This window comes from Idiotropiscis lumnitzeri, chromosome 12 (genome assembly GCF_059441095.1).
Source record: "Idiotropiscis lumnitzeri isolate Australia: NSW breed Sydney's pygmy pipehorse chromosome 12, RoL_Ilum_1.0, whole genome shotgun sequence".
NCBI classification, from domain to species: domain Eukaryota; kingdom Metazoa; phylum Chordata; class Actinopteri; order Syngnathiformes; family Syngnathidae; genus Idiotropiscis; species Idiotropiscis lumnitzeri.
Genome location: NC_142402.1, coordinates 14,064,331 through 14,088,997, shown reverse-complemented (window position 1 = coordinate 14,088,997; position 24,667 = coordinate 14,064,331). Strand labels below are relative to the sequence as shown.

Genomic DNA, 24,667 nt, shown 5'->3' with positions numbered 1-24,667 from the left:
TATGGATGGTGTCGCATGCTCAGAAGCAGCAAGTAACAAAGCATTTGTACAAAAGCGGATTGTTCAGGTGTGTGTAATGCACTTGTGTATTCACTTTTGTCCTCTACATTTGAAAAAAGAAGCTTATTACCTTTTTCAAAAATATATTTTAGTTCGCAGCAATAGCAACGCTATAGGAGCTATAGCCTCTGATTAAAATTGCACCCAATTAATTTGTACTCCTACTAAGTATATGAAATGAGGCTTGAAAAATGGCTGCAAGTTCATCTAGCATCTTTCTCATGCCTGCACATTCCTACATGTATGGAATGCTGGATGCCCCACCGGCAAGCTCACAAGCGAACGCGCTTTGGCCTAGTCATAATAACTAAAGTAAATCACAATTGCACAAGATAACCACTGATGAGATGAAAGCAATGAAGTTCTTAGATGGCGAGGGAGGTGCGCCAAAATGCATCACTGGGTGCTATTTTAACCAAAGCCCCCACCACCACCCCCAAAAAAAAAAAAAATCTGGAAAACTGAAACGGTCAAATCGGAGTCTTTGCGATTATCTTCAAACATGTACGATGCTGAATGAGTACTTTACTTTTTTTTTTTTTTCAACACAACTATCCGTACTTCTATTTGAGATCATCCACACACACTTGCGTCTCACCTCATGATGAAGTCAAACTCGGAGCCCGCCAGCATGAGCACGCCCAGAAGGGTGGAAATGGCGCCGTCAACCACCGGGGCAAACATGTGCTCCAGAGCCACGGCCGAGCGCTTGTTTCTGCTGCCAATGGCTGTCAGGAATCCCTGCCGCAAAAAAAAAGAGGGGGTAGGGTGTGAGTGGGAAAGGTGGAAAGGAGCAAGGAGTTGGAAATCTTGCCGATCGCACAAAACCCGCGCTTGAGGTGGTGAGGCTTGGCACTTGTCGGAATTCCTGGATTTGTTTTATTTGGGGGGGGCGGGGTGTATAGAGCGACAGGATGGTATTCTATATGTGAAGCGAGGTGGTTTCAAGTGAGGGTGGGCACTGGATGGAATTTCCTTTTGGGAAAATTGGGGAAATTAACAATAAGTATGTGTATTTTTTTTTTAGATTTGGTCTGGTGTACCGAACACAGATTTAAAACACCAACTAGAGGACTGTGAGGCAGATGTGCTAACCGCCTGTCCACTCACTGTGCAGCAAACATCTCCTGATGTGAACTCACCAGCGCAATGTGAACAGTGAACTCCACTCCGATGCCCACCGAGGCGATGAGGATGACCACGGGGATGGCGCTCAGCTTGATGCCGATCAAACCCATGATGCCGAACAGCTCCACTGTCATCATGGCCAGGATAAAGACCTAAAGACAAAAAAAAAATATTTTGTTGGACGGAATTGCCCGATGAAAGAATGGAAGCAAGACGGCGTGAGGATTAAAGGTGACGTGAGGGAATGAGTTGAGCTCTTTTGCCTTTTCACCCCACACACTTTGACCTCCGGGTCTCGGTGGTGTGGCATCAAATTACCCAGCCCGGGGCTAATACTTCTCCATCCCACCAAGCTTCTTGCTTTTCCTCCCACAGAGGTGCTCGTAATGATTGACAGAAAGTGAGACAATAGCTCCCCTCATGTTTAACTGCCTGCCGGTGAAATTATCGCAGCTCGGTTTGCTGTTAATAATCGTGTTACGACGCTGAATTGTAGAGATTTGCAGTTGACGATATTTTTTTTTAGAGAACACACATCCAAAGCTGCTGTAAGCTACAGCTCACGTCCAGACGCTCACACACATGCATCACATGCAACCACACCAGGCCCCGCCTCTTAAAGGCACACTCATGTCCACAGACACTACAATACGTTAAGTATTTTACCATATTATGGTTCGATTATCACCCGCGATAAAGTATAATAAAAGACACACCCGCTGTTGCAAACAGGGACCAGAAGACAGTTTTTGAGAGCTTTTGATCCAGGCGGGGCCTCGTCACCGAGGCATGGTTAAATTACAACTTGATAAAAGCCGTTTTACTGCTCAATCAGATACAGGCCGACTGAACGCTTCCAAAGGATGGAGACTACACGCGCATGTATGTGTGTGTGTGTGTGTCTGATTTCAGTCCAATTAAACACATTCCAGCAGAAGCTGCAACTGTTGTTGCGGTCCAGCCCACCCCCTCAACCGGCTGTGGACATGCATTTGTCGGGGGGTGGGTGGGCACCAGCTTGTGTGTGAAACGTTTTCTAACAACTCAAGACTGTCTCTCTTTTTCTGGCTCACACATCTCTCTGATGGATGGGTCGAGCGGGCCAAGGTCGCGACTGGGCAGATCCGTCCTGTCCCCGAGCCTCTCGTTCTCCCCCTGACAAAAGCAGTGATGGAGTTGGAGGTAGAGGCTTTGGGAGGGCAAAGTCTTTGCATTCCCTTTTCTAAGGCCGGCCCTGCCTACATTAGAATGACAAAGGTCCCGCGTATGTGTGTGCGCACCGGCCCTCCGCAGCGCGAAAGGGGCCCCCCGTCGGACGACGTTATTGAGCTGTGCCGAGGTGGTTGAGAGCAAAGTGGGGAGGAAGACAAGCGGGAGGAACGGGGGGCTAATCATGTTGTTGAGGTGGAAAATATTAAAGACGGTGGTGCGGTTGACTCACAATGATGCCGGCGGTCCACGGGTTGAGCAGGAGCAGAGCGCAAACCAGGAAGGTGCACGCCAGCACCACGCTGATGGCCAGGAGGAACCAATGTCTGAGTCCTATGTACTGTTCCCAGAACAGGAACGGGTATCCGTTGGGGTAGTTGAACACGCCCTTGCGGGTGAACTCGTCGCAGATGGCTCGCACGCTCTCGATGGCTTCCACAAAGTCGCCGGCTTGCCGCAGTCCGTTCAGGTAGTACGGGAACTGAGCAAACTCAAGGGGCTCTGCGGCTGGAACTGCGAGGGCGAAAAGAAGGGCAGGATGTGAGGGAGTAGTCGAAATTAAGATCAAAATTGCAGTGTTGATTTATTTATTATTATTATTTATATTATTTATTTATTATTTTGATTTATTACAGTATTTATATTTGAGATCAATTTACAGAATTACATTATAACAGCTTTGTGTGACTAGGCCGCGATTACCAGAGTAGGTTAATCTGGGAGTTATTGAAAGAAGATAATTATTTTATCACAGATTTTTTTAAAATACGATATCTATTTTTTTTTAGGTGTTATAACAGTGAATTTAAATAGTGCATTTAAATGTATGCCTGTGAATTTTTATTTTGGGATCATGTTCAAAAAACATATGCCTCAATGTTAAGAATAAAATAATCATTTAATCTTATATTTTAGGAAGGCATAACAGTAGATCTTGTTCCTTTCTGTCTCTTTGATGTTGTAATATCACTTTGAGGTGTCAGCTGCATGAGGCAGATAATAACGGCCTGTTCATTCATGTACGCGTGACCTCGCCTGAGGAGAACTAGGCCGACACCTTTTCGAGCGATGAGGTTGTATTTTCTTAATCAAACTAAATCGACCATGGGTGTGAATGTGAGTGTGAATATTTCATGGTCCAATTTTGTCCTACAATTTTCTGGCCCTGCCTCTCGCCCAATGACAGCTGGGATAGGCTCCAACATGCCCGTGACCCTTGTGAGGATAGCGGTTCAGAAAATGCATGGCTGGATGGGAAAAATTGTATTTCTCATTATTCTCCCAGTGCTTGTCCCGTTTACGTGTCTACTAGGGGGTTCACTTTTCTGAAATATGTTGACTTTGTGTTTAGAAACTGTCTTTTATGGAAGGGGTATTTTCAGGCTTGTCTGGTCTGTATCACGGGTTGGGAGGATCTTTAACATAACTGTAGTGTGTATATTTTTCAACTGTAAAATGTTTGGGGAAAAACAGCGAAATAGGATCAGTCATGAAGACTTACTGCGCAGATTCTCCCCCGTGGTGTCGTACTTGTCGTGTATCCACTCTCTGGGATGCGGATAAAAGTTGGCCTGAGAGGCGGCGTAGCCCAGAGGGTCGTTACTGACCCACACCGTCAGGTAAATATAGAACACCTCAGGGGGGATGAGACCCTCTGCATCCACCAGCCGACGAGAAGTCAGCTACAAAGGAAAGATTTTGTCAGATGGGATGCCAAGCAGAGGTGTACGTAGTGCAACACACAAGCGACGTCTCCTCTTACCTGGCTGTAGTTAAAAGGCTCTTTCTTGGAGCCGGTCTGGATCAGGAGTTTGTACGCCAGGGCGCCGTCCTCTGTGCCGTTTCGGTAGCTGTCCGAAGTGATCCTCCCCGCCAGCCAGTCGGCGTCGAAAGCAGCCTGAAGACCTGTAAAAAGATTACCGCGCTTGTCATTTGTCGTTTTATTTCTGCTTCGGTGAAACTATAAGAACAGCCTTCGAGTGTGGGTGTTAAAAAAAAAAAAAGGTGACCGATCAAGTTTCTGTTTCTGTCTCGTTTTGGACAGCTGGCTTTGATTGACCTGTTAGCTATTACTTCCTCCTGACTGGGCCTCTGACATGTCCTTGCCTGAGGACGCACATGCACATGCAAAAGATAACCTCCGATCCCACCCCAATCTGTCTACTGCTCCACCCCTGAGCCCAGGTGGATGGGGGTAAACAGCGCGACTGAACTTTCACTCACCCTTCGCACCAACCCTTACACCCACTCCAATGCTCATTCATTCACTCCCAGCTTTAGTGCACCTGAAAAAACCTGTCGGCCTAAACCCCCCTCCACTATCACGCTATTCACTGATTCCATACATCCATTTTCTATAGCGTTTGTCCGTTTTAGGTCACAGGTGAGCTGGAGCCTTTCGCAACTGACTACACCCTGGACTGATCGCCTATGGACAATTTGGAGACGCACAATACCCAGAAAGAACATGCTAACCGCTACTCAAGCAAATTTTGATTGGGGTTAGAATGCTGAAACGTGAGCCATAACGGGCCATGTATCTTTGTGGCGGACTGTGAGGCAGAATTTCTCACGACGAGGACACCATGTGGCAAAATATTCATTACGTGCCCATTCTCACCAGCGACTCACAAAGCACCCCCCCCAGAAAAAAAACTACAATAAAGTACCTCTGAGCCAGTCCTGGAAGTAGTGCAGCCACATGCGAGGCAGTTTTCCGTCGCTGTCCCGGACCACGGATCTGACCGAGTTGAAGGCGTTGTGTAGCTGGATCAGAAGTCTCTGTGAACGGGCGTAATCAAATCCGTCCATGGTGACCAGATACATGTTGTAGAAGGAAAAGTATTTGAACTGGGCGTCGATGAAGTCGTATTCCTTGGTGTCGCGCGGCACAATATCGGTCAGGTAGAGGCCGTCGTGCACCATGGTGGTCCCGTACAAGCTGAGACCGAGGAGGCCCAGGAAGAGGATGACCACGATGGCTTTGCTCTTGGGCTTCAGGAGAAGTGGGGCGTATTTCTCCCGAGCAAAGTGGGACAGGTTCCAGTGGAGGAATGGGAGCGGGACGCATTTCTTGCCCAATTTGGAGTCGTCCACCTGAGCTAGGAGGTCCCGGGTGGAGCTGGAGGTAGGGGTGAAGAGCTGGGAGCCGTAGGGATCCTGAACGGGGGTTGGGGGTGTCGGCGTGATAGCTAGTAGGGGAAAACAGAGTTCATGTTAGCAAGTAATTATCTTTGCCACCTCTGAAAAAGCAGCTTAGTCATGTTTTGAATCCTCTTACCTTGTGAATGCGAAGTGGGACACAAGATGATGGAGGTCGGGCTGGTGGAGATTTGAGAGGTTGGCGGCAGGATGGTGACGATGTGCTGCCCGGCGGCGTCGCACTGTGTGAACGCCTGCACCGTGGTGGTGATCTGCGTACTGGTGGTGATGGTGGAGCCCGTGGCGTACTGGTGCGTATGCGATGCCGGCGCCTGGCTCTGCTCGGCGGCGTCCGACAGCTCGTGCGGGGACAGGTGGATGACCCGGTCGGCGCAAGGGCTGTACAGGCAGCACAGGACGTCCAAGCGCTTGTCCTCGCGACGGTGGAGGTCCAAGCTGAGTATGGCCGGGAAGATGAGCAGCACCATGGCGAAGTTAAACACCACGACAATTGCCGCCTGGAAGGACGGAGGAAACAAAATGAGATTGAGAACGTCTTGAGACATTACAGACACCTTTTGTTAAGGATGAGAGAGATTATTTTTCCAGTGTCGTTGGTCACAATCCTTATAAGACAGTAATACTTTGCTATAAATCACAGGTGTCAAACTCGAGGCTTGCAGGCCAGATCCGGACCCTCCATGTCATTTCATGCCACAGTCATTTTTACAGCAAACCAGAAAAATTATAACAAATGTGTAATATGACGTTTTTAACATAAGTTAAAAACAAGAAGTGTAACTGTCTTGAGCTCATTTTCTTTTTCTTTTCCTTGATGGCAACCATAACTACAATGGGGTCCATGTTGAAAACAAGTTAGACATGCTCTAAACAAAGAATGGGCCAGAAACACTAAGCAGGCCTTGCAAATAGAAACCGACCAGAAGGTAAAAACCTCTCGAAGGATTCGGAAAAGAGAAAAAAAACAAAACAGCAGGGAGTGTGTGCGGGTGAGTGTGAATATATACATACAGTATATGCCGCGAGTCTGAGCTTAACCATCAGCCTTCAGCAGCCCCTCGCTGTAGCCCCCTCCCCCTGGCGTCCTGACTGAATGCGGTTTGCTCTGTGTGTACTACCGCGAGTGTGTATTTGTGTGTTGCGGACCACCCACAGTTAAGTCACAGATCAGAGCAAAGCGCCTCGACGGCCCAGTGATATACGGATCTGAGAGCTCCCCTCCAGTTCTCTCTCTGTCTCCTCACTGCTTTGCTCTGACTCTTCCACATTGCACACATACACACGTTTAGAGAAAAAAAAAAAAAAAGTTGGCGCTCTTGGTGCAGTGGCCATAAAAATGGGAACAAAGGCTTTCCCCTGCTCTGAATAAATGTCACCTCTCTTAAGTTATCCCTTTCATTTTCAAAGGAGGCGCGGGGCTCTTGCAGCGCAATTGTTGATTTCTTTGCATAAGAAAAAAAAAAAACAACCAGAAACCGGATACCTGCAAGGAGAAAGCTCGCAGGGCCGGGATGGGCACGAGGGCGGCCATGAAGAACGCGATCATGTTGTTGATGGAAGTCAGAGCCACGCTGGTGCCCGTGCGACGCAAACAGTCTCCGGTGCGCTCCTGCGAGAGAACACATCTTAGAGGAGAGGGAGAGAAGAGGAAAGCAGAGAAGAGAACCGGAGAGGCAACGTACCTTAAAGGGAATGTTACTCCCGGCCTCTGTGAAGGAGTGAGCCAAAAGAAACATGTCATCCACTCCAATTCCAAGTGCCAGGAAGGGAAGCACCTGGGATGAGAAACACAAAGGGTCAGATAGAGTGGGCGGCATCAAAACGGAGTCTTTACAGTTAGGCCTAAACACGACCAGAAGCACTGATTCGCATTACCACTCGACATTCATTGCATAGTATGGCTAATGTCTAGAATTAGAACACGACAATTGCAAGTGAATTAAACCCCCATCGAAGGCCTAAGCACCAAATGCACAGCCCGCCACTGAAATGTAAAAAGGCGACTGCTCTTTGTTGTTAAATAAAGGAGTCGTTGTCCACATTGTTACCTGAGTGGTGGCGGCATTGAAAGAGAGTCCCAGCAGGGAGCAAAGACCCAGCCCCGCCGCGACCGACAGAGCCACCAGCAGCACGCCGGCCAGTCCCACGGCCCCCTGGGACTTGGCGCAGTCCCACCTCAGCATGGTCACGCAGGCGTACGCCAGCTGGCGAGAGAAACACACGTGTGTCAAATCTCCAGTAATCCCACGGATGGCGCGCTCTTATTTTCGTCAAAATTGATGGACAAATCAATTGCTACGCTCACCATGAGCAGGTACCCTCCAGCTACCCGTAAAACGCTGACATCGGAGAAGGACTTCATGATGTCGTTGAGTGTGGTAGTGGAGAAGGCGTGGATGGACTGGCTGGAGTTAGACGGGATACTCTGGTGGACCACCTGAGGGATAAACAGCGATAAATCAACGCAAGCACAGAAAAAGCACTTCCAAATCTCATGTTTAGTCCAACGTCAGCTTGTCCAAATGCTATTAGCATTAAACATAAGACGGGTCGGATGCCATTACATATATTCAGCACGTTGTTTATTTAACATGAAAGAGTCCAGTACCATCAGCGCTCGCATGTCCCTTTCAACACCCCCCAAACTGAAAAAGGCCTTTGAAAGAGAACACGGATGCGTGTGTGCGTGCACGCGTGTGTGTGTTTTCACATGTGCTAGTGTGTGTACGTATGACAACCAAGGAGTAATGAGCACAGATGCCAGAGGTTGCAATGTCAAAGGTGAAAGGGATGGGGATCACATGACTCAGGAGGCTGCAGCCATGAACGCGACTCAGCTATTTTTATTTTTACTGCTTTTATATCATCACCATTACAATTATTTTATTATTATTTGTTGTTTGTTGCATTGCATTTTGGGTCGGTTGCACGCTGGGATAGGGCAGAATGTCTCCCCCCCAAGAACGTCATTCGTTCGCCCTCCCACTCTCTCCGCTTAGCCCCGCAGTGGTGGGTGTCAGCTATCACAGCAACAGCTTGTTCCCATAACGAGGGCTCTGACAGTGAGAGATGATTGGCCTGCCACACACACACACACACACACGCATACGCACACACACGCACATACTGCTCTGCGATTTGCTTACAAGGAAGCTGACGGAATTCCAACAGGACAGAGAGTGCGCGTAAGAACATGGAAATATCTCCTCATTGTATGACTTCAGTGAGGCCAACGTTTACATGAAGGCTACTGTGGTTTGAAGTGGATCAAAAAAATAAAACAAAACAGGTAATTTGTTTGGAGTCTGGGTGGTACCTCCAAAGTCGAAAAAAAAAAAAAAAAACATTTTGAGCTTTGGTGGGGAAAGAAACGAGTAAGAGTAGTGGCGATCCATGAACAATTCAGAGACTCTCGTTCCTACCTCCACAAACTTCCGTTGCCACGACTCCAGGATGGCCGTAGCCTTCTCTTCATTCCAGTTGATGTCGTGGATCTCGTAGTCATCTTTAAAGTGCTCGTACAGCTGCTTGGGGCTCATCAACAGGAACATGGTTTGAAGAGCCTCCGCGCTGCAGAGAAAAAAAAATAAAACAGAAAAAAGACATTAAATGTTGCCACAACTATTGGTCCTAAAGTTCTTCTAAAAAAAAAAAACAAAAAACAAAAAACAGGTGTTAGTGTTATCTGGTCAGTCTGCTGCTCTCTGGGCCGCCAACCCGGATGACAAAAAAGGTTTTCTTGGCACAAGCGCGGCGAGCGGCGGCGCTGCTCAAAAAACCGATCGTAAATCAAACGCCAGAGTGTGACTCTCTCTCGCAAATGCGACGGGAATCCTTTCATTCACGACTCTGCTAAACGGGCCCACGTGGGTCGCATTCTGGGCCCGGGCCCAATGCGGTCAGCATGCTTTTTAAGACCAGAGCGAGTTAAAGTAAAGAAAGGAAAGAAAATAGAGAGTGTCTTATTGACATACTAGCTTTCGTAAAAAATGTGGATTCTTTTAAAGCCGTCAGTGTTTCCTAACCTTTATCGAGCCAAAGCAAATTTTTTGCATTAGTAAAATCAAAAAGTGTATCATCGACTGTGGCTCTCCTTGCCCGCATTTGAGGGCATCACCCTGTACTGTATGTGGCAGTAAGTCATCTTGTCACAAATGCAAGCGAGCCCACTTAGTTGCGAGGCATTCCGAGCATGTGACTTCTCGGGTTATTACGAGGCTGACGGGACAGCTGCTGGGCGTTCGCACCTGCGCCTAAAAAGAACAACTCCAAGGAGGAGAAAGCCTAGCTCACCTCATCAGAGCATCCTGGGTGTTCTTCACGCGCCCTCCCAGGATCAGCTCCTCCTGCCAGTGCATAAACTTCCGGCTAAAACCGTGGCAACCGCCTTGGAGGCGTCCGGCGATGTCAGGAGACTACGAGGGACAAAGACACATGGTGAACCACTTGGGCGGCGTACTGTACGCTGAATCCGTTGGCCGCATCCATACCTCTAATTGCTCCTTGTTGGGAGCACTGAGAGGGCAGTCGGGATCGGATGGATCCAGACAAGGTCGGTTCATGTAGGCGTGGCCCACCTGCGAAAATCACACAAAAAGCGTCAACGCATCGAACCAGTCACGGACATCCCTCTTAATAAGTCAAGCAAAATCCCACCTGGGCTTTGTCCAACATCTCCTTAAATCCTTCCAGGGATGTGAACTGACTCAGTTCCTCCATGAGCTTGACTGGATCCAGATTCATCCACTGGATGTCTGGCATACCCCTGCGGAGCAACCGCTGATGATCAACACCAAACCCAAACACATCCGACGAGCTATAAAACCAAACGCTTTGTGCACTCTGTTTAAGGAAAAACTCTTTCAGTCGGCTTGAACGCTCCCCTCCTTTCCCCTCGGCAGATACAGGATGAAATGGCCTTTATTATCCCATTTCACACCGCCACAATGCCCAGGGGGAAGGCATGGTGGCTTCCATTCCTCAATGTCCCGCACCGAGTCATAACAATTACCTCTGCCTCGCAAACATCTTGATATGTTTCACCTACGTACAGAGAGGTAAAAATGCAGTCAAAAGTTCAATTCAACGCTGAACTTAACTAGGTTCTTTTAAGTCCGGGTTGAATCGCATTTAGCGTCGGTAAATTCACATCCCAATACCATCTCATAAGGCTTGTCAAGATCGGTGCAGGCATATTTAACTTTTGATTTATGTAAATTCATTTGCATTTAAGATTTTTGGAATATTTATTTAGGTGCAGTTTTTCATTTAGTTGCTTTTTTGTTTGAATCTCGAGTTAATTCCCTAAATAGTTTCTACTGACCAATTTCTGTGTACATGATTTCATTTTCACTATGCGCTCTCATCTGCTCACCTTCAGAATTTTCATCAATTTCAACATCATTCGGTTGTGCCAGTTTGTGTGATAGTTGTTTTGTCTTCTAAAGTGCCAGAGAATTGCCAAAGTACTCTTGAGGGACGATTCTACCTCAGCATACAGTTTTATCTGGTTGAGCTCCATTCTGCATCAATACCGTTTCTACAGCACAGCCACACAAAATGTGTGTGAAAGAGACTAAAGATAATGAAAAACCGAATCTAGCCTGGCCCTTTTTTGTTTTTTCACAGATTGCTGCTTTTTATTCTCATGTTTATTTTCTCTCACTTTTCTTTTGCTTCACAACCTTTTTGGTGTGTTTTTAGCTGAAGTGAACAACCGAGGCCGCGCTCCACATCCTCAAAACCTCCCCACAAAAACAATTAATAATAAATAAATAACAACAGATGCCGAGAAGGCAGAATGCGGCACATTCAGAGCACTTGGCCCTCTCGAGTGGAGTGGGAGAACATAACAATGTCGGTCCTTGACGGGAACATCAACAAATTTGCAAGGCAAGCTCAGCCGTATAGTCTCTTTTACAAATGAAGCGCTCAATTGAAATATCACTTCTGGCTCTAGAGAACTTTTGGGCAAGGGGGCAAAAAAAAAACGCCCCAGACTCCACTGTTAACCGTCTTGTTGCCTCTCTGTGTCTTTCTCGAGGGACTTGAGGTTTGAATGCGGCCCATTTTATTTGTTGGACAACTTGGGGAGCTGGGAGCGCGGGGCCATTACCATGAGAATGGCGAGTGTTAGCCGCGAGCTGACAAAGCCGGGGCACCCCCAACTCCCAACCCTCCCTCCACCGGGGCCCCTGCACTGATGGACACTCACTCGTAAACTGAAAGAATGCTTACCATTGTCTGACCCAAAGGGCTCCCTTGCCACCACCACCGCCACCCCGCCCTCCGTCTCTCGACCAGCCCACGATCTCTCCCTCGCCCGCCTCACTTTCTCTTTTTGAATTTCCCTGTCAGGACACCCCCAAACTATAACAACTCCAGACCCTAAAAGAACTCTATTACTGACCACTGCTGTCAGTCAGAGCACCCACTGACTGTATCTTCCCATACAGTGTGCGGTAAAAGTTATGAACAACCTCATCCACCCCCCCCAGAAATCTGCGATGACAACGCCAGAATCTGTCAAGTCAAGAAATATAGCCTGCCAACTAAAATGCTATTAGAAGTAGCTTCGGTTGATTCTTAATTACATTTATACATGCTGTATAGGAGTTACAGCAAAATTAGAGATAAAAACGTTTTTTACTGTCCGTATGATGACAGACGGATGAAAATATCTAGGCTAACTAGCTTGGAGCTAACCTTCAATCACCTGGTTATATTGCTCATTAAAAATAAATTTGTGATAGAAAGCTTTAGAGAAATTAAGTTTTAAAGTGTATGCACCCTATTCTTGTAAGGACAGAAATGGCAGGCAATTACATTAGTTACGCTACAAGCTAACTTTGGTCGGCTGGTGGATTTTAGCTAGTACCCGGTTTAACGGTGTGAGTATGTGTGGAAAAATGACCCAAAAATACGGATTATGAAGTGACAGCAGAATTTACTATTCCTATTTTCATATTATCTCAGCAACTTCAAAAGAATTTCTTGGGAGGTTCAAGACTATGGGTTAACTTTAGCCGAATATTTGTTAGCTCCTATTAGGTAAGGTCAAATTTATTGGTGGCATTGGTGTGTATTATTTAAAATGCGCAATCAGGAAATGACTGACAACTGATCATTTTAGCACCTTAGCAACTAATTGCTGTGTTGAAAAAAAACCTGTTAAGCTACAAGCCAACTTAAACGGGCTCGCAGGTGTTAGCCTAAGCAATGTTGTGTATATAAATGCGTGTAGAAAAATGACCAAGAAATAAAGTTTTCAAAAAGTATCAAATTTAGCCTTTAGTCTTATTCAACTTGTTGCTGTGATTAAAATAAAATGTAATTGTTCCTTCACATTAGCTAAGATATTAAGTCCAATTAGGTGACGGTGCTTATTGGTGTAAATGCGCAATACAAAATTACAGAGAAATACCCATTTTACCATCATATCTGTTACGTTGATTAAAAAAAGGGGCACAAGAGTGGCTTCATCCGCTGATGCCACTCATTAACTGAAATGCACAAATTCAAAAAAAAGATGCTTTCCCTCAAATGTACTACTGAGGCCTGTCTATTATAAAGACAACATATAAAAACTGAGTTAAGAACCGCATGGGCTTGAGTATCTCAACACTTACGGTAAATAGGCGGACCCTCCCTGTAGCTTTGCGCCTTCCCAGAAACAGTCCAACGGGGTGATTATCATACAAGGGAATAGCTTGTCAATCATCTGGGAATGGGAAAACAGCATCAATTAAATACACACAATGAGGAAATATTAAACTGATCAAAATAATAATAAAGTATGCTGAAACTAACCCTTTCAATCATGACATTTTCAATTATAGGCACTCCAGATTTATAGCATATTTTGTTGAGATCCCATGACCTATGAAAGCAAACAAAAAAAAATATTAAACTATATTTATCAAACTAAACGAAAGATAAAGCTCACAAAGCTCTCCACTTACTTTCCAAACAGTGACACCTGCACCTTGCTGGCAGACAGAGCAGCTTCCATGTGCACCAGCAATGCCTCCTGGGTAAGAATGTCGGTGCCCTCTTCTTTGGGGGTCTGGATGAGCATCTGTGAGGTAAATATGGACTCCTCGCCTTGCTTCTCCCTGGTGTAGCGAAGCTCCTGGCTCACCCGGCTACCAGCTTAAAAAAAGGAAAAAAAAAAAAAAAGGATCCTTTAAATAAGCAGTTCGTCTTTTGGATTCACACATCACGGCAGGCATCCATCAATGTTACACATTTGGCCCGATTGTATATAAAAGCGTGTTCATATATTTTGCACATGAACACACCCCCACACGTGTATATCGAGCAACGCCCTTGGCCCTCGCCAGTGTTGGTTTTGAAGGCACTTCACACAAGGCAACGTCTGGCCAAGAGAAATGACTAATGCAGCTTCACATTGGCTCCTTCTGTGAAACAGATGTGCCCTGTTTGTAAAAAAAAAAAAAAAAAAGTCCCCCAATGCCCCGCATCCCTTCACCATCCCAGATACCATTGACTAGTTCACATACGTTAAAAAAAATCTAATTTATCCGTTCATCTGCAATGGGGCTAAGATGCTAGGATAAGATGCAATGGCACACAGAATTGGGAAATTGTTACATTTTGAGAACACAAGAAAAAAAACTATCATGATTTATTAAAAAAATATATTAAAAAAAGTCACTTTCTGGACCGCTTATCCTCATATATATTTTTGCTGCATTAGGGATGTTTAATACCATTTTTTTTTCTGACAGATACCAGTACTATTCACGCTTGTGCGCTCACAGTTACCGAGCACCGATACTACTAATGCTATTCAAATTTCAGTTAACACAATACTCGGTAATTGTGAACAATGAAACAAATTTTTCTTTCTGACACACGTTGATTTGCTGATGTCAATCTGCCACAGTGTAGCGCCAACTACTGGCGAGGGGGACTAATTGGATGTCGGACATTTTTGTCAGAAGTATTGGTGCCTGGTATCAACAGCATTCACAAGCACCCGATATCTTGAAATAATCGTGTGTGTGTGTTTCAGTTGGTACCCAAACAAGAACAAAAAAAATGACTGCAATCTACTCTAAGGGTAAGAGAAGGTATTTCAATGGGTGCTCCTCGTAGCCTGCTCGCTGTAGACGGTTTGCTGTGCACAGAAGTTGAGGATGAAAGACATAAAGGCAAATAAAGTCAAGTAAATGGATTTGATTAAAGACGCCGTGTCGGAGAGACGCCGACGAAGAGGAGAGCGAGACGAGCAGGAGATGAAAGAGGGGAAGAGGAATGCTGTGCTGTGTGTGTGTGCGGTGTGTGTGCGTGTGTGTGTGTGTGAGCTATATACGCTCCAGCCTCCTAATTACAGGAGGTTGCCCTGAAAAGAGTTTGCCAGCCGGGGGGATCTGTGCCTGTGCCAAGTGGACATGAAACATGCCGCGCCGGATCACAGAGGGCCCGTCTGCCCCTCTCTCGTTGTCCCGCTACATGACAATGCCGGGAGGAGATTGAGGAGGGGGCTAATGTGGGAAGCTTTGGGAAAAAAAAGTAGCTCCTCCTTAATTCTAACTCTTGTCACTCTTGTCGTCACTTTCACAGCATTGCACTCAATCTTGGGCACGTATCACTTAACTCCTTGCAATAGTGGACTACAGTTTTTTTGCGTAATATCTTATAGGCTCCATTTGTATGTCGAAGTGTGTCTATAATGCATATTTGGGCTCAGGGGTCTCGCTATATTGCGAATTTTCACCTGGAACGTATCCCTGCGTGATTAACGAGGGTTGACTGTACACTCGTGTGCGGTGCACCTCCCCCATGCAGCCAGTAATTGATGGGGAGCAAAAGAAAAAACAAACGTTGAGGAACGTGTGAGATCAAGTTGGACCTCGGGGAGTGGAGGGGAAGGGGGGGGGTGTGTTTGGTTCCAATATTCCTATGCCGCACTTTCAAGGCTTTAATTACCTTCGGTGCGAGCGGGGCTGGAGGATATCGCATCACCACGTTTATTTGCAGTCGCCGGAGTCGAGCTCAGTGCATCGGCCCGAATGGACATTCCTCCCAATGTTGACATAGACGTTTTCATTTGGCCAGAATGGCAACAGTAAAAGTTGAGGTCATTTCCTCACAGATCACGTTTGGTCTAATTGGCGCTCACACAGGGGAGAACTGGATCTATTATGAATCCATATATTAGCGTTGAAATTGCTTCGTTGTGGGGGTGTGAAGGCCCTCTTAAAATCATTTATTATTTGTCCGATGAATTAATCACTTTTTTTGGGGTGGCCGCAAAATGGCACCACTTTTTGGATGTGGATCCCGCTTAAAATTGAATTGCAGGGGTCCCCAAAACGACCTCCCAGTAATGCCCCTTCGAAGGTTCGGGAAAAAAAATGAGCCTCTCACTAGTTTCACTGAAATCGGGTGGACATGTCCATTGTAACGGGATGCACCAAAAAGCTTCACAGATCCGTGGCTGGAAACAAAAAATAAGTTGGCTGAACCTTTGAGCTAATTCCAATCAGGGGTTGTATTTTGACAACTACAAGGCAATCGGCCCAAGATGAGCCCAATCAGAAGCAGGCATCCCGGACGAAATATCAACAACAACTAAATATTACTTTTCAACGATGCAGAAGACTGACTTTGTGAACGTTCTGAACATCTATTTCCATGTTGCACTGAGCAGAATAATGTCGCCTGGAAAAGTTGCGCCATCATTAAGATCTAACAGATAATCGAAAAGATTTCACTTCTTTAAACAGCAAACTAATTGTGATTGAAGCAATATTTATGCCTCATTGGCTTCAGGATGTGATTAATTAACAACAACAAAAATAAAAAGATTCTAATGGCTGATGAGATATAAAGCTACCTCCCAACGTGTAAAGACAAAATAGAAGTTCTTGCACTGACATCTGTTAAAACCTTTTTTGTCCTTTCGTACGTTAACCTCTAAAGCGTCGGGGTTTTGATCCCAACAGGAACTGGGTGGCTTCGGCGAGAGAGACTCTGGCTCTGTAATTACAGGCCTCCTGAAGTAAATTATAGCTATTTGTGTCTCGTTCCTCCCATCTGGACCACCCAGGCGGCCCGATCCGCCCTCCTCTCTCCTTCTCGCCTCCTCTCTTGCTCTCTCTCTCGCTCTTTCCCCTCGTCCGGCCCCAAACACCTCAACTTCACAAACCACCACGCTCGCTCAATCCTGCTCAGCCCCAGATGGACCACTTGTCTTTCCTTTGAGTCTCCTCTCGTCTTTCTTCACCGTGGTGCCCCCCCCCCCGCTCGCTCAACCCGTGGACCGCAACCTTAAAGAGACCGTTCGTCGGAAAATGTTCTCCTCAGGGGCTATTAAAAAGCAAAAACACCTTTGAGTGAGGAGACTGGAAATGGAGGGGTTGAATGCCCAAGTGGATGCTTGTTTTACTACACGGGGAGTCAAACTGTAAATCCGTGGTCGGCAGTGTGATTAAAGATGAATTAAAAAAAAAAAAAGCCTCGAAATAATACCGTCAGTCTTTCACTGCTCCTACCAAAGAGTTACAACACTGAGAAGGTAAAGAGAAATGTCAAAACAAGCCCTGACATGGCTTCATGACTCAGAGTCGTACAGACCTAATGTTTGGATGAACGTGTGTGGCCCGACGTAAACGCTGGACTCAAGCAACCTCAGTCATTTCCTCTCGTCGTGACCCTTCCCTTCCCCTTAAAGCTTAAATTTCCCAACCTGAAGGAAATTTATATACGAGGCTTTACGGGACAGAGCTGATGCAACCTATTCGATTCTATTCTCCTTTGGTGGCGTACAGGCCCTAGTCCTCTGTTCCAGGCCACGCTGGGTCAGGCCAGGCCACCTTCAAAGTTCAGTGTGGTAGATTAGCTGGATTAGGGGGGGCCTCTGAAAGGCCCCACGCTGTTCTGGAGGAAGACCCGAGAAGAGGAGGGCTGAAAGTGACATGTGGGCTTTTTTTTTTTTTTTTATATACCTGCTAAACAAGTGCCATGCTATGTAGTAGGGATGGCTATTTGACCACATTTTTGTCATTCTGAGACGTAATCAAGTATGCGATTCTGCATTCTTGTTTGTGTTGAGAGGAGTAATGCTAACGTTAGCTTAGCATGGACATAGCTCAAAACGGTTGGAGCCTAGTAACGGAAATTGTTTTGAATCCATTGCTTTATGATGCAATTAATCAATTCACGAAAAAATGAAATTGATTAATTTAAAAAAAATGATTATCTAATCGATTATATATTGAGCTTTACCCAATCAGGATTTTGGAGCCAATCACCTATCAGTGAGTTAAAAATAGCTAAAATTCATGCGTCTCATCTTTTTTGGACCATAAGGCGCAGTTAAAATCCTTTAATTTTCTTAAAAATAGAAAGTGCACTTTGTAGTCCTTATAGATGGATGAATGTCAGCTTTTTAGTTTATCGTCATGAATTCAAATTCCTCACATTATAACCCATCACCATTATTTTTCCAATTTATTTAGCATTTATAAAGTTACATGAGAGGGCTCGTGAAAATAAATAAAGCATCCCTATTTCAGTCCACTCAACACGATGACCCCGAGTCCAGAGTGTACACAGCCTCACGCCCAAAGTCAACTGGGATAGACACCAGCTCACCTTTGACCCTAATGAGGGCCAAGCACAATAGAAAATGAATGGCTGGATAAATGGATGGATGGATGGATGTCCACTTTTTTGTCCCGTTTGCCACATGTGGACCAAACTAGAACCGGGGCTGGTCCGAGCAGATGGGCAGGCCCTCCAGAGTGCCGCTCCACTCTCAATGCACCGCCCTTTTGTTGTCAGTCAACTCTTCAATTTCTTTCAGATGTTTCCAAACAAACAACAGAATAAAATAAAGCGGGACTTTTTTTTTTTTTTCCTCTTCCCTCTTCCTCACAACAAAAAGCAAATGGACCAAAACGTTCCCAGCCGGTAAAACAATGCCAGACTCGACTGTGGGAGTGGTAATGGGAAGGCTGGGAGGGGTGCAAAAAAAAAAAAAAAAAAAAGAAAAAAAAGAGAGACAAGCTGTCACTTAGCTATCTTACCTATAGAAATACAGTGTGTGCTTTTTTTTTTTTAATCCTTATCTAATGTTGGATAATATTTAAAGTTGGAGAATTACAACATCAACAACAAAAATAAAATATGTGTGACAATGAGCTGTTTACAGTCAAAAACAGAGAAAACAAAAAAAAACAAAAAATCTGTTTCACTTACATTCTATTCAGATGTGCCAGCGGTGTTAGCCACCTCACATAAATTTCCACCAGGGCTGGCATTTAGGCACTTTCCATTTCCATATGTATAGGCTTGCCTCTGCTAATTATGCTAATCGCGGCCAGTGTTGGCCACTGTGAAAAATAGTCACATTAGACACTCCACTGACCGCTAATACTGCTTAATGTGTGGTTGAAACATACATTCATCCCGGCCTGAAAGGCAAAATTTTTCCACGTTGCTGGTCTCATTGAAAGCAGAAATGAATTTATTGAGCCCGGGAATCATTTCTTTCTTTCTTTCATTCTTTTTTTTTTTTAACCCCTAAGTACCAAGACATCATCCAGTCTCCTCTACATCTAGGTTTTATATGACTACGAGGGAAATAGCGCAAACTCAGAGGTGACTGGTGTCACTTTATGCTACGCACGGCAAAGACAAAAGCGTCGGCTCCTCTGCGAAAGAAAGAAAGGGTGACACCCTGTATTGATTGAGATTTCATTCTGCCGCTTTTTCCGCGCTGCTTTGTAGCGTTCCAAAGAATCCTCCATTTGCGATCCACAGCCTCTATGAAAGCTCCCAGTCCAAAAATAGTAAGTGAATATGCATGACACTTTGGTGGTAAATATGCATACATCCATTTTGTTTTGGTGATGATCCTGTTCAGGGTCGCTCAGGGTGAATTAAAGCCGATCCTATTTTACTTTGTCAAGGGCCGCTCGAATATTAGCGGATAATTGACTAATCGAATATGTTTTTTCTATTCTGTCAACTGCACTATTTGGCTGCGACTAGCAGAGAATGCTATCAATTCAACCTCAACTACTTTGCTGTCGATAGAAGTTTACACAAACACAACATCTGAGGGAAGAACCGCTATATACACACGATGGTGCTCGGAATCAGGAGTTCAGAACCTTCAAAAAGTAATTATAGCTATTCATTCATTCAGTTCACAACAATGAGTTGCTCATTGATAAATTTCACAAATTCAGGAAATTTAGTCCAATAGCTATGCCTACGTCCACACAGCAACGTGGGAGCTGAATATTTTCAGATTGTAGTATTTTACCGATTGAACAATCGATGAATTGAGTAATCAGATAATAATCTTGCATTTTTAAACCCAAAAACGTTCACTTGGGGTACAGGTATAATTTTTATCCCCATGACATCTACACGTTCTACTGTAGTATCTGTACTTTGAGTGTATTTGGCGTTAAAAGGCGGGGCTTGGCCTGGTAAGTGACATGGGCGTCAGCGAATGAGAGTGTCGAGTTGGCTAGTTGTTAGCTGGTTAACCAACTTTGCGTATGTTGTGGCCATTCAAGATATGTGACATATATCATGGTATGATCGTGCTCTTTACGCGTTTGTTTTGTTTTGTTTGTGCAATAAAGCGATACATTTTACATTGGAGGGGGGGTTGGCTATATTAAATTGGTTGTGTCAAGTTATGTCGATTATTATTATTAATATTATCATATTTGATTAATCGTTGCAGCACAAGCCTTCACGTCATAATTGATTGTTAGAATCGAACTGTACTTCGTGATCCATAAAGACAAGCTGAGACACACTCGTCATCTTAACGCTAAAGTTGTGTGATGTGAAGTTAATTTGAGGGGTGGTCCTGCTCTCTGTGTGTGTTTGTTTGGAGGGGATGCCGAGAAAAGCAAGGATGGAGTACAAAAAAGGGGTGTTGGGGGGGTGGTGAAATAAACATTTGGAGGTGACCCAGGTTGACTCTGCTCTTGTTTGTTCTCTCTACCAGTGAGGTCCTAGGCCCTGAGCGCGGGGAGTTTATTTATCTAGCTGGGGCACCCAACGCGCACTATTCACCTCCAATAATGCCTCATAGAGCTCCCTTTCTCTGTCCGAACTGGGCCGCTGTGTGCGCTCACATGAATTGTAGCATTTACCTGCTGTGGTTTGTTTACAGGGGGGAAAAAAAATTCCCCTCCTCCCAAGCGGCCATAAAATTAAAAAAAAATGATAATTTTTGCAAAGTCAGAGGTGTTTTCTCCTTTCTCTCATCAAGCCTCATTTGGATGCTTAGTTGACTGTACTGCGCATTGCTGTGGTCTTGAACACCCGCCTCCCCGCAATCCCACTTCTGTCATCGTCTTTATGGGACATGTGGTGTGCCTGCTCGGCCTTCTCTCGCCTGCGCTGGTGTTTGGACAGTTGGAATCACTGAACGCGTCTGTCACAGCTCACCTAAAACTCGGCTAGGAAGCATTTGTTTACAGAAACACTCAGGCCTTTTCTCTCCTTTTTTTTTTTGTTTTACCCCCCAGATGTGTTTTTTTTTCAATAGCAACACCTCACCACTGACAGGATTGTAATGTTTAAAAACGAGACAAGGCAAGGCGAAAAAGTGTCAGCGAGTCATAAACTTCCAGTCTTCCTGTCTCAACCATCCCCCCCCCCTCCTCCTGGGTGTCTACTCCCATCACTCTCCTCTTCCTGCATCTCTCGCTCTCTCTTTTTTTTTTTTTACGACCCTCCCGTTTTACTCCCCTCCTCAAGGACAATACTGGCTGGGTCACACGTTGCCAAGCTCAGCTATCACACTTGAAAGTGGGATAATGACTACTTACAGTATGCAAATGTCGTTTACGTGCATTTTTTTTTTTTTTTTAAAGATATGCGGGGTGTGTGTGGGTGTGTGTGTGTGTGTCATATTTTCTCTGTGGGCTTTAAATCCCTCATCAGACTAAACACCCTTATACTACCACACAGGTGTGAAGACTAAAGACGAACCTGGAGGAGGAAGGAAGCCCAGAATCTCAAGACACACCAACACAGCAGATAAGTCAGGCTGTGCACGCAGAGAGACGACAAAGATGACAGTGTGAACGTGCGAGCGCAGCGTGAGGACAGTTGTCAAAACAACACACGTCACGATGTGAAAGATCATGACACCTCCACCAAGCACATTCCAAAGGAATCGCAATCATTTGGTGGCAAAGTGTTTAGATTAGATGATGTTCAAGCGATTATTTTCTTATAAGATGCTGCTTAAATTATCACTGCAGCAAAAAAAAGTGTCTTACATATATTAAGTTATTTTAAAGATGCCAAGTACTTGGTGTTGAAAAAGTTTTATTACCGTAATATCTGTGGCATTTTTATAATAATTTAAAGCACATCAATTATTTTTGAAAAAACTCTCTATCTCTCTTATTTATTATTTCAATCACAACAACAACAACGTGGGATGAATGCAATTTAATTGAAATTAAACAAATGAGATTTTTTTTTATATTTTTTCATTCATAGTTGTTTTAAAAATTATTTTGCTTTAAAACAAATACATGGGGCGTTTTTATACTACTTATTTTGCATAATTTAAAGCATTTGATTTTTTCAAAAAATACTATGTACATTGCTTTAAAAATAATTATATGTGTCACATTTGTATTTGATTTTTAAAGTCAAATGAAAATGTAAAAAAAATATATATATATATATTAAATTTGGTCTGTATTGTATTTTTGAATAATATTCGCATAGATTGGCCGACTGGTTAGCAGGACGGCCTTAGTACACAGGTCGTGGGTTCAATTCCGCCTGCGAGTTTGCACGTTCTCTCCGTGCCTTCGTGGGCTTCCTCCGGGGCACGAGGCAAAAGCTCCCAACACATTTATCCAACTGCTGGAGCCATAAGTCTACACACACTCATACATGGCTCCTCAATGTGGCCAATTAAAAAAAGAAAAAAAAATAAAGATCTGCGTCCTACACTGAAAGATCCCTCTTATCAGTGTCTTTTGTCTTACGGTTTATGTGCGGCCATGTGAGTGTTTACGTGCATTTGTGCGTGCGAGAACTAACCACTCCTTGTCCCACAACCACTTTACTCTCCATTGAGGCCCCTAGCAGCTTTGTGAATGGGCTATTGGTGGAAACAAGGCAGGCAGAAACTTTAGAAACATGGCCACGGCCTCTTAAAGGCACAGCATTCCTTTTTAAGCACCCACACACACACGCACGCACGCACTCCCTCCTCACTGCCCCGTTCCTTCCTTCAGTCCCACAGCAAAACAACTGGCACGCAAATGTCCAAACATCTCTTTTAAAAAAAAAAAAACATGTCCTGGCCAATTAGCTCAAGAGGTAATCCGAAATCTTGACACTATTAAGACGTGAAAGGGAAAGGAAACAGCGACTACTTTTGTTACTGCTGATAATGAATATATATTGACAAATAAAGCTCAAATTGTCGAAATTCAACAATAATATCAAGAGCCTGCAACTGCTACGACAACTCCGTTCAGGCTGGAGCCGTCTTGCCCCCCCCCCACACCCCGCCACAACCTATGCTGACATGGTGGGCCGAAAAAGGCCCTATAGGGTCTGTTTATATTCACCAACTGCTGTGGCGCTTTTAGAGCGTGCAAAACAGGTGGGTAAACTTCAGCTGCATTCACTTAAATTTTTTTCTACTCATGAAGGAGGAGGAGGTAGGGCAGGAGGCGGTGGTTTAGAAGGGGGGGGGGGTGCCTGCCTGCCTGCCTCGCCTCTTGTTGAATGGAATCCAAGAATAGTTAGGGACCACACAGGGAGCCGTAGAGGAGGAGGGAGGGGAGGTGTGTGTGTGTGTGTGGGGGGGGGGGTGTCAGAACCCCCCCAGTACTCCCCTCCTCTCTCAAAGATGGCTAACCATTCACACAGTCCATCTGCTGCAGGGATCAGCCGCGGCACTGAAAGCCTGGGGGTTTAAAAGGAATTTTGGCCAGTGTGAAAAACCAAATAAAGCTGCTTCTGCCCCTGAAAAAAAAAAATAACGTGCAGATAACTTTGACCTAAAACCCAGCGGCGGCCGGACAGAAGATAGCGTGTGTGAGGTGCGACACGGTCACTTTCCACTTGACAGAACACATGAGCTCCTCGTACTAATAGACCAGATGGAATCATTCCGACTACATAATTGTAGTTGAGTGTTGATAAATCGTGTCTTGATGCAAATTGAGGCTGAACCAAGTGCATTGTTGGTTCAGTCTCAACTAGCTAGCTGTCTAAAGAAGCGCCAACATGACGTCAGCTGTGGGAAGTTGAGCTCCATCCCTATCCAAGACCTGACATTGCGCTCACAGCATTACAGAGAAAGATTCTCCCAATTGCGTCAGTGTCCAACCAAAACAACAATTGATGAAACAATTTAAGGAAAGGTAGTCCCGAAAAAAAATTATACAACCAGATCGACATTAATTTGATTGTTTCCCATTTATGACATAGAACTGTTTTTCAAACCACTATCGACACAAAATATGACTTTACGACTATGTTAGCATTGGTTAGCAACAGGCTCCAAATACATGGTCACAAGAAGGCATGTTTGTGTACTGCCGTACTTCCTGTTTTTTTATTTGAGCATTTCAGACTGAAGACCACGTGTTCCTGACAAATATTTACAAAAATTAGGGTTTTGATAGTGTTAACATAAGTTAGCGATAGACTTCCCCATAGCGTAAGAATAACTGCATAGCTTGCTGTTTTTCATTTGATTATTACATAGTTATAACCTTGAAGTGTTTTCGAAATCACAAATATTCATCTCTTATAATTTTATGATGTCATCAAGAATAGGTTGGTGATCGTCTATAGCACAATCCGATTTACCATGTGTATAAACTTGGGTTACTTCGCCACTCCAGAAACGAAATTAGCGGTTCGACATACAAAATTTCGACGTTACTAAAACAATGACACAGCGGCAATACATTACGTCATGACAAGGTACAGGAAAGCACATTCAGTACCTCCTAATTGCTATCAATGTGATTGTCTTATAATTTGATATTTACGTGTCTTACATGCAGCTATTTACTGTGATCATGACTTTACGAGTGCGTAACCTAGGTTAGTAGTT

The 24,667-nt window shown here is 44.8% G+C and overlaps 1 protein-coding gene across 1 annotated transcript in view; it reads right to left on the bottom strand.

Annotated features, from left to right (window-relative positions):
- The window catches only part of ptch2 (patched 2), a 33,698-nt gene that overhangs the window by 5,737 nt on the left and 3,294 nt on the right, over nt 1–24,667 (bottom strand). The window contains exons 3-20 of the mRNA XM_088311818.1: nt 13,521–13,710; nt 13,369–13,438; nt 13,188–13,279; nt 10,216–10,324; nt 10,050–10,136; nt 9,853–9,974; nt 8,982–9,129; nt 7,865–7,996; nt 7,608–7,763; nt 7,242–7,334; nt 7,043–7,168; nt 5,678–6,056; nt 5,067–5,588; nt 4,160–4,302; nt 3,899–4,079; nt 2,630–2,910; nt 1,203–1,340; nt 659–801 (exon numbers count right to left, since the gene is read on the bottom strand). Of these exons, the coding sequence (XP_088167944.1) occupies nt 659–801; nt 1,203–1,340; nt 2,630–2,910; nt 3,899–4,079; nt 4,160–4,302; nt 5,067–5,588; nt 5,678–6,056; nt 7,043–7,168; nt 7,242–7,334; nt 7,608–7,763; nt 7,865–7,996; nt 8,982–9,129; nt 9,853–9,974; nt 10,050–10,136; nt 10,216–10,324; nt 13,188–13,279; nt 13,369–13,438; nt 13,521–13,710 (3,112 nt within the window). The remainder of the gene's footprint in view (nt 1–658; nt 802–1,202; nt 1,341–2,629; nt 2,911–3,898; nt 4,080–4,159; nt 4,303–5,066; nt 5,589–5,677; nt 6,057–7,042; nt 7,169–7,241; nt 7,335–7,607; nt 7,764–7,864; nt 7,997–8,981; nt 9,130–9,852; nt 9,975–10,049; nt 10,137–10,215; nt 10,325–13,187; nt 13,280–13,368; nt 13,439–13,520; nt 13,711–24,667) is intronic.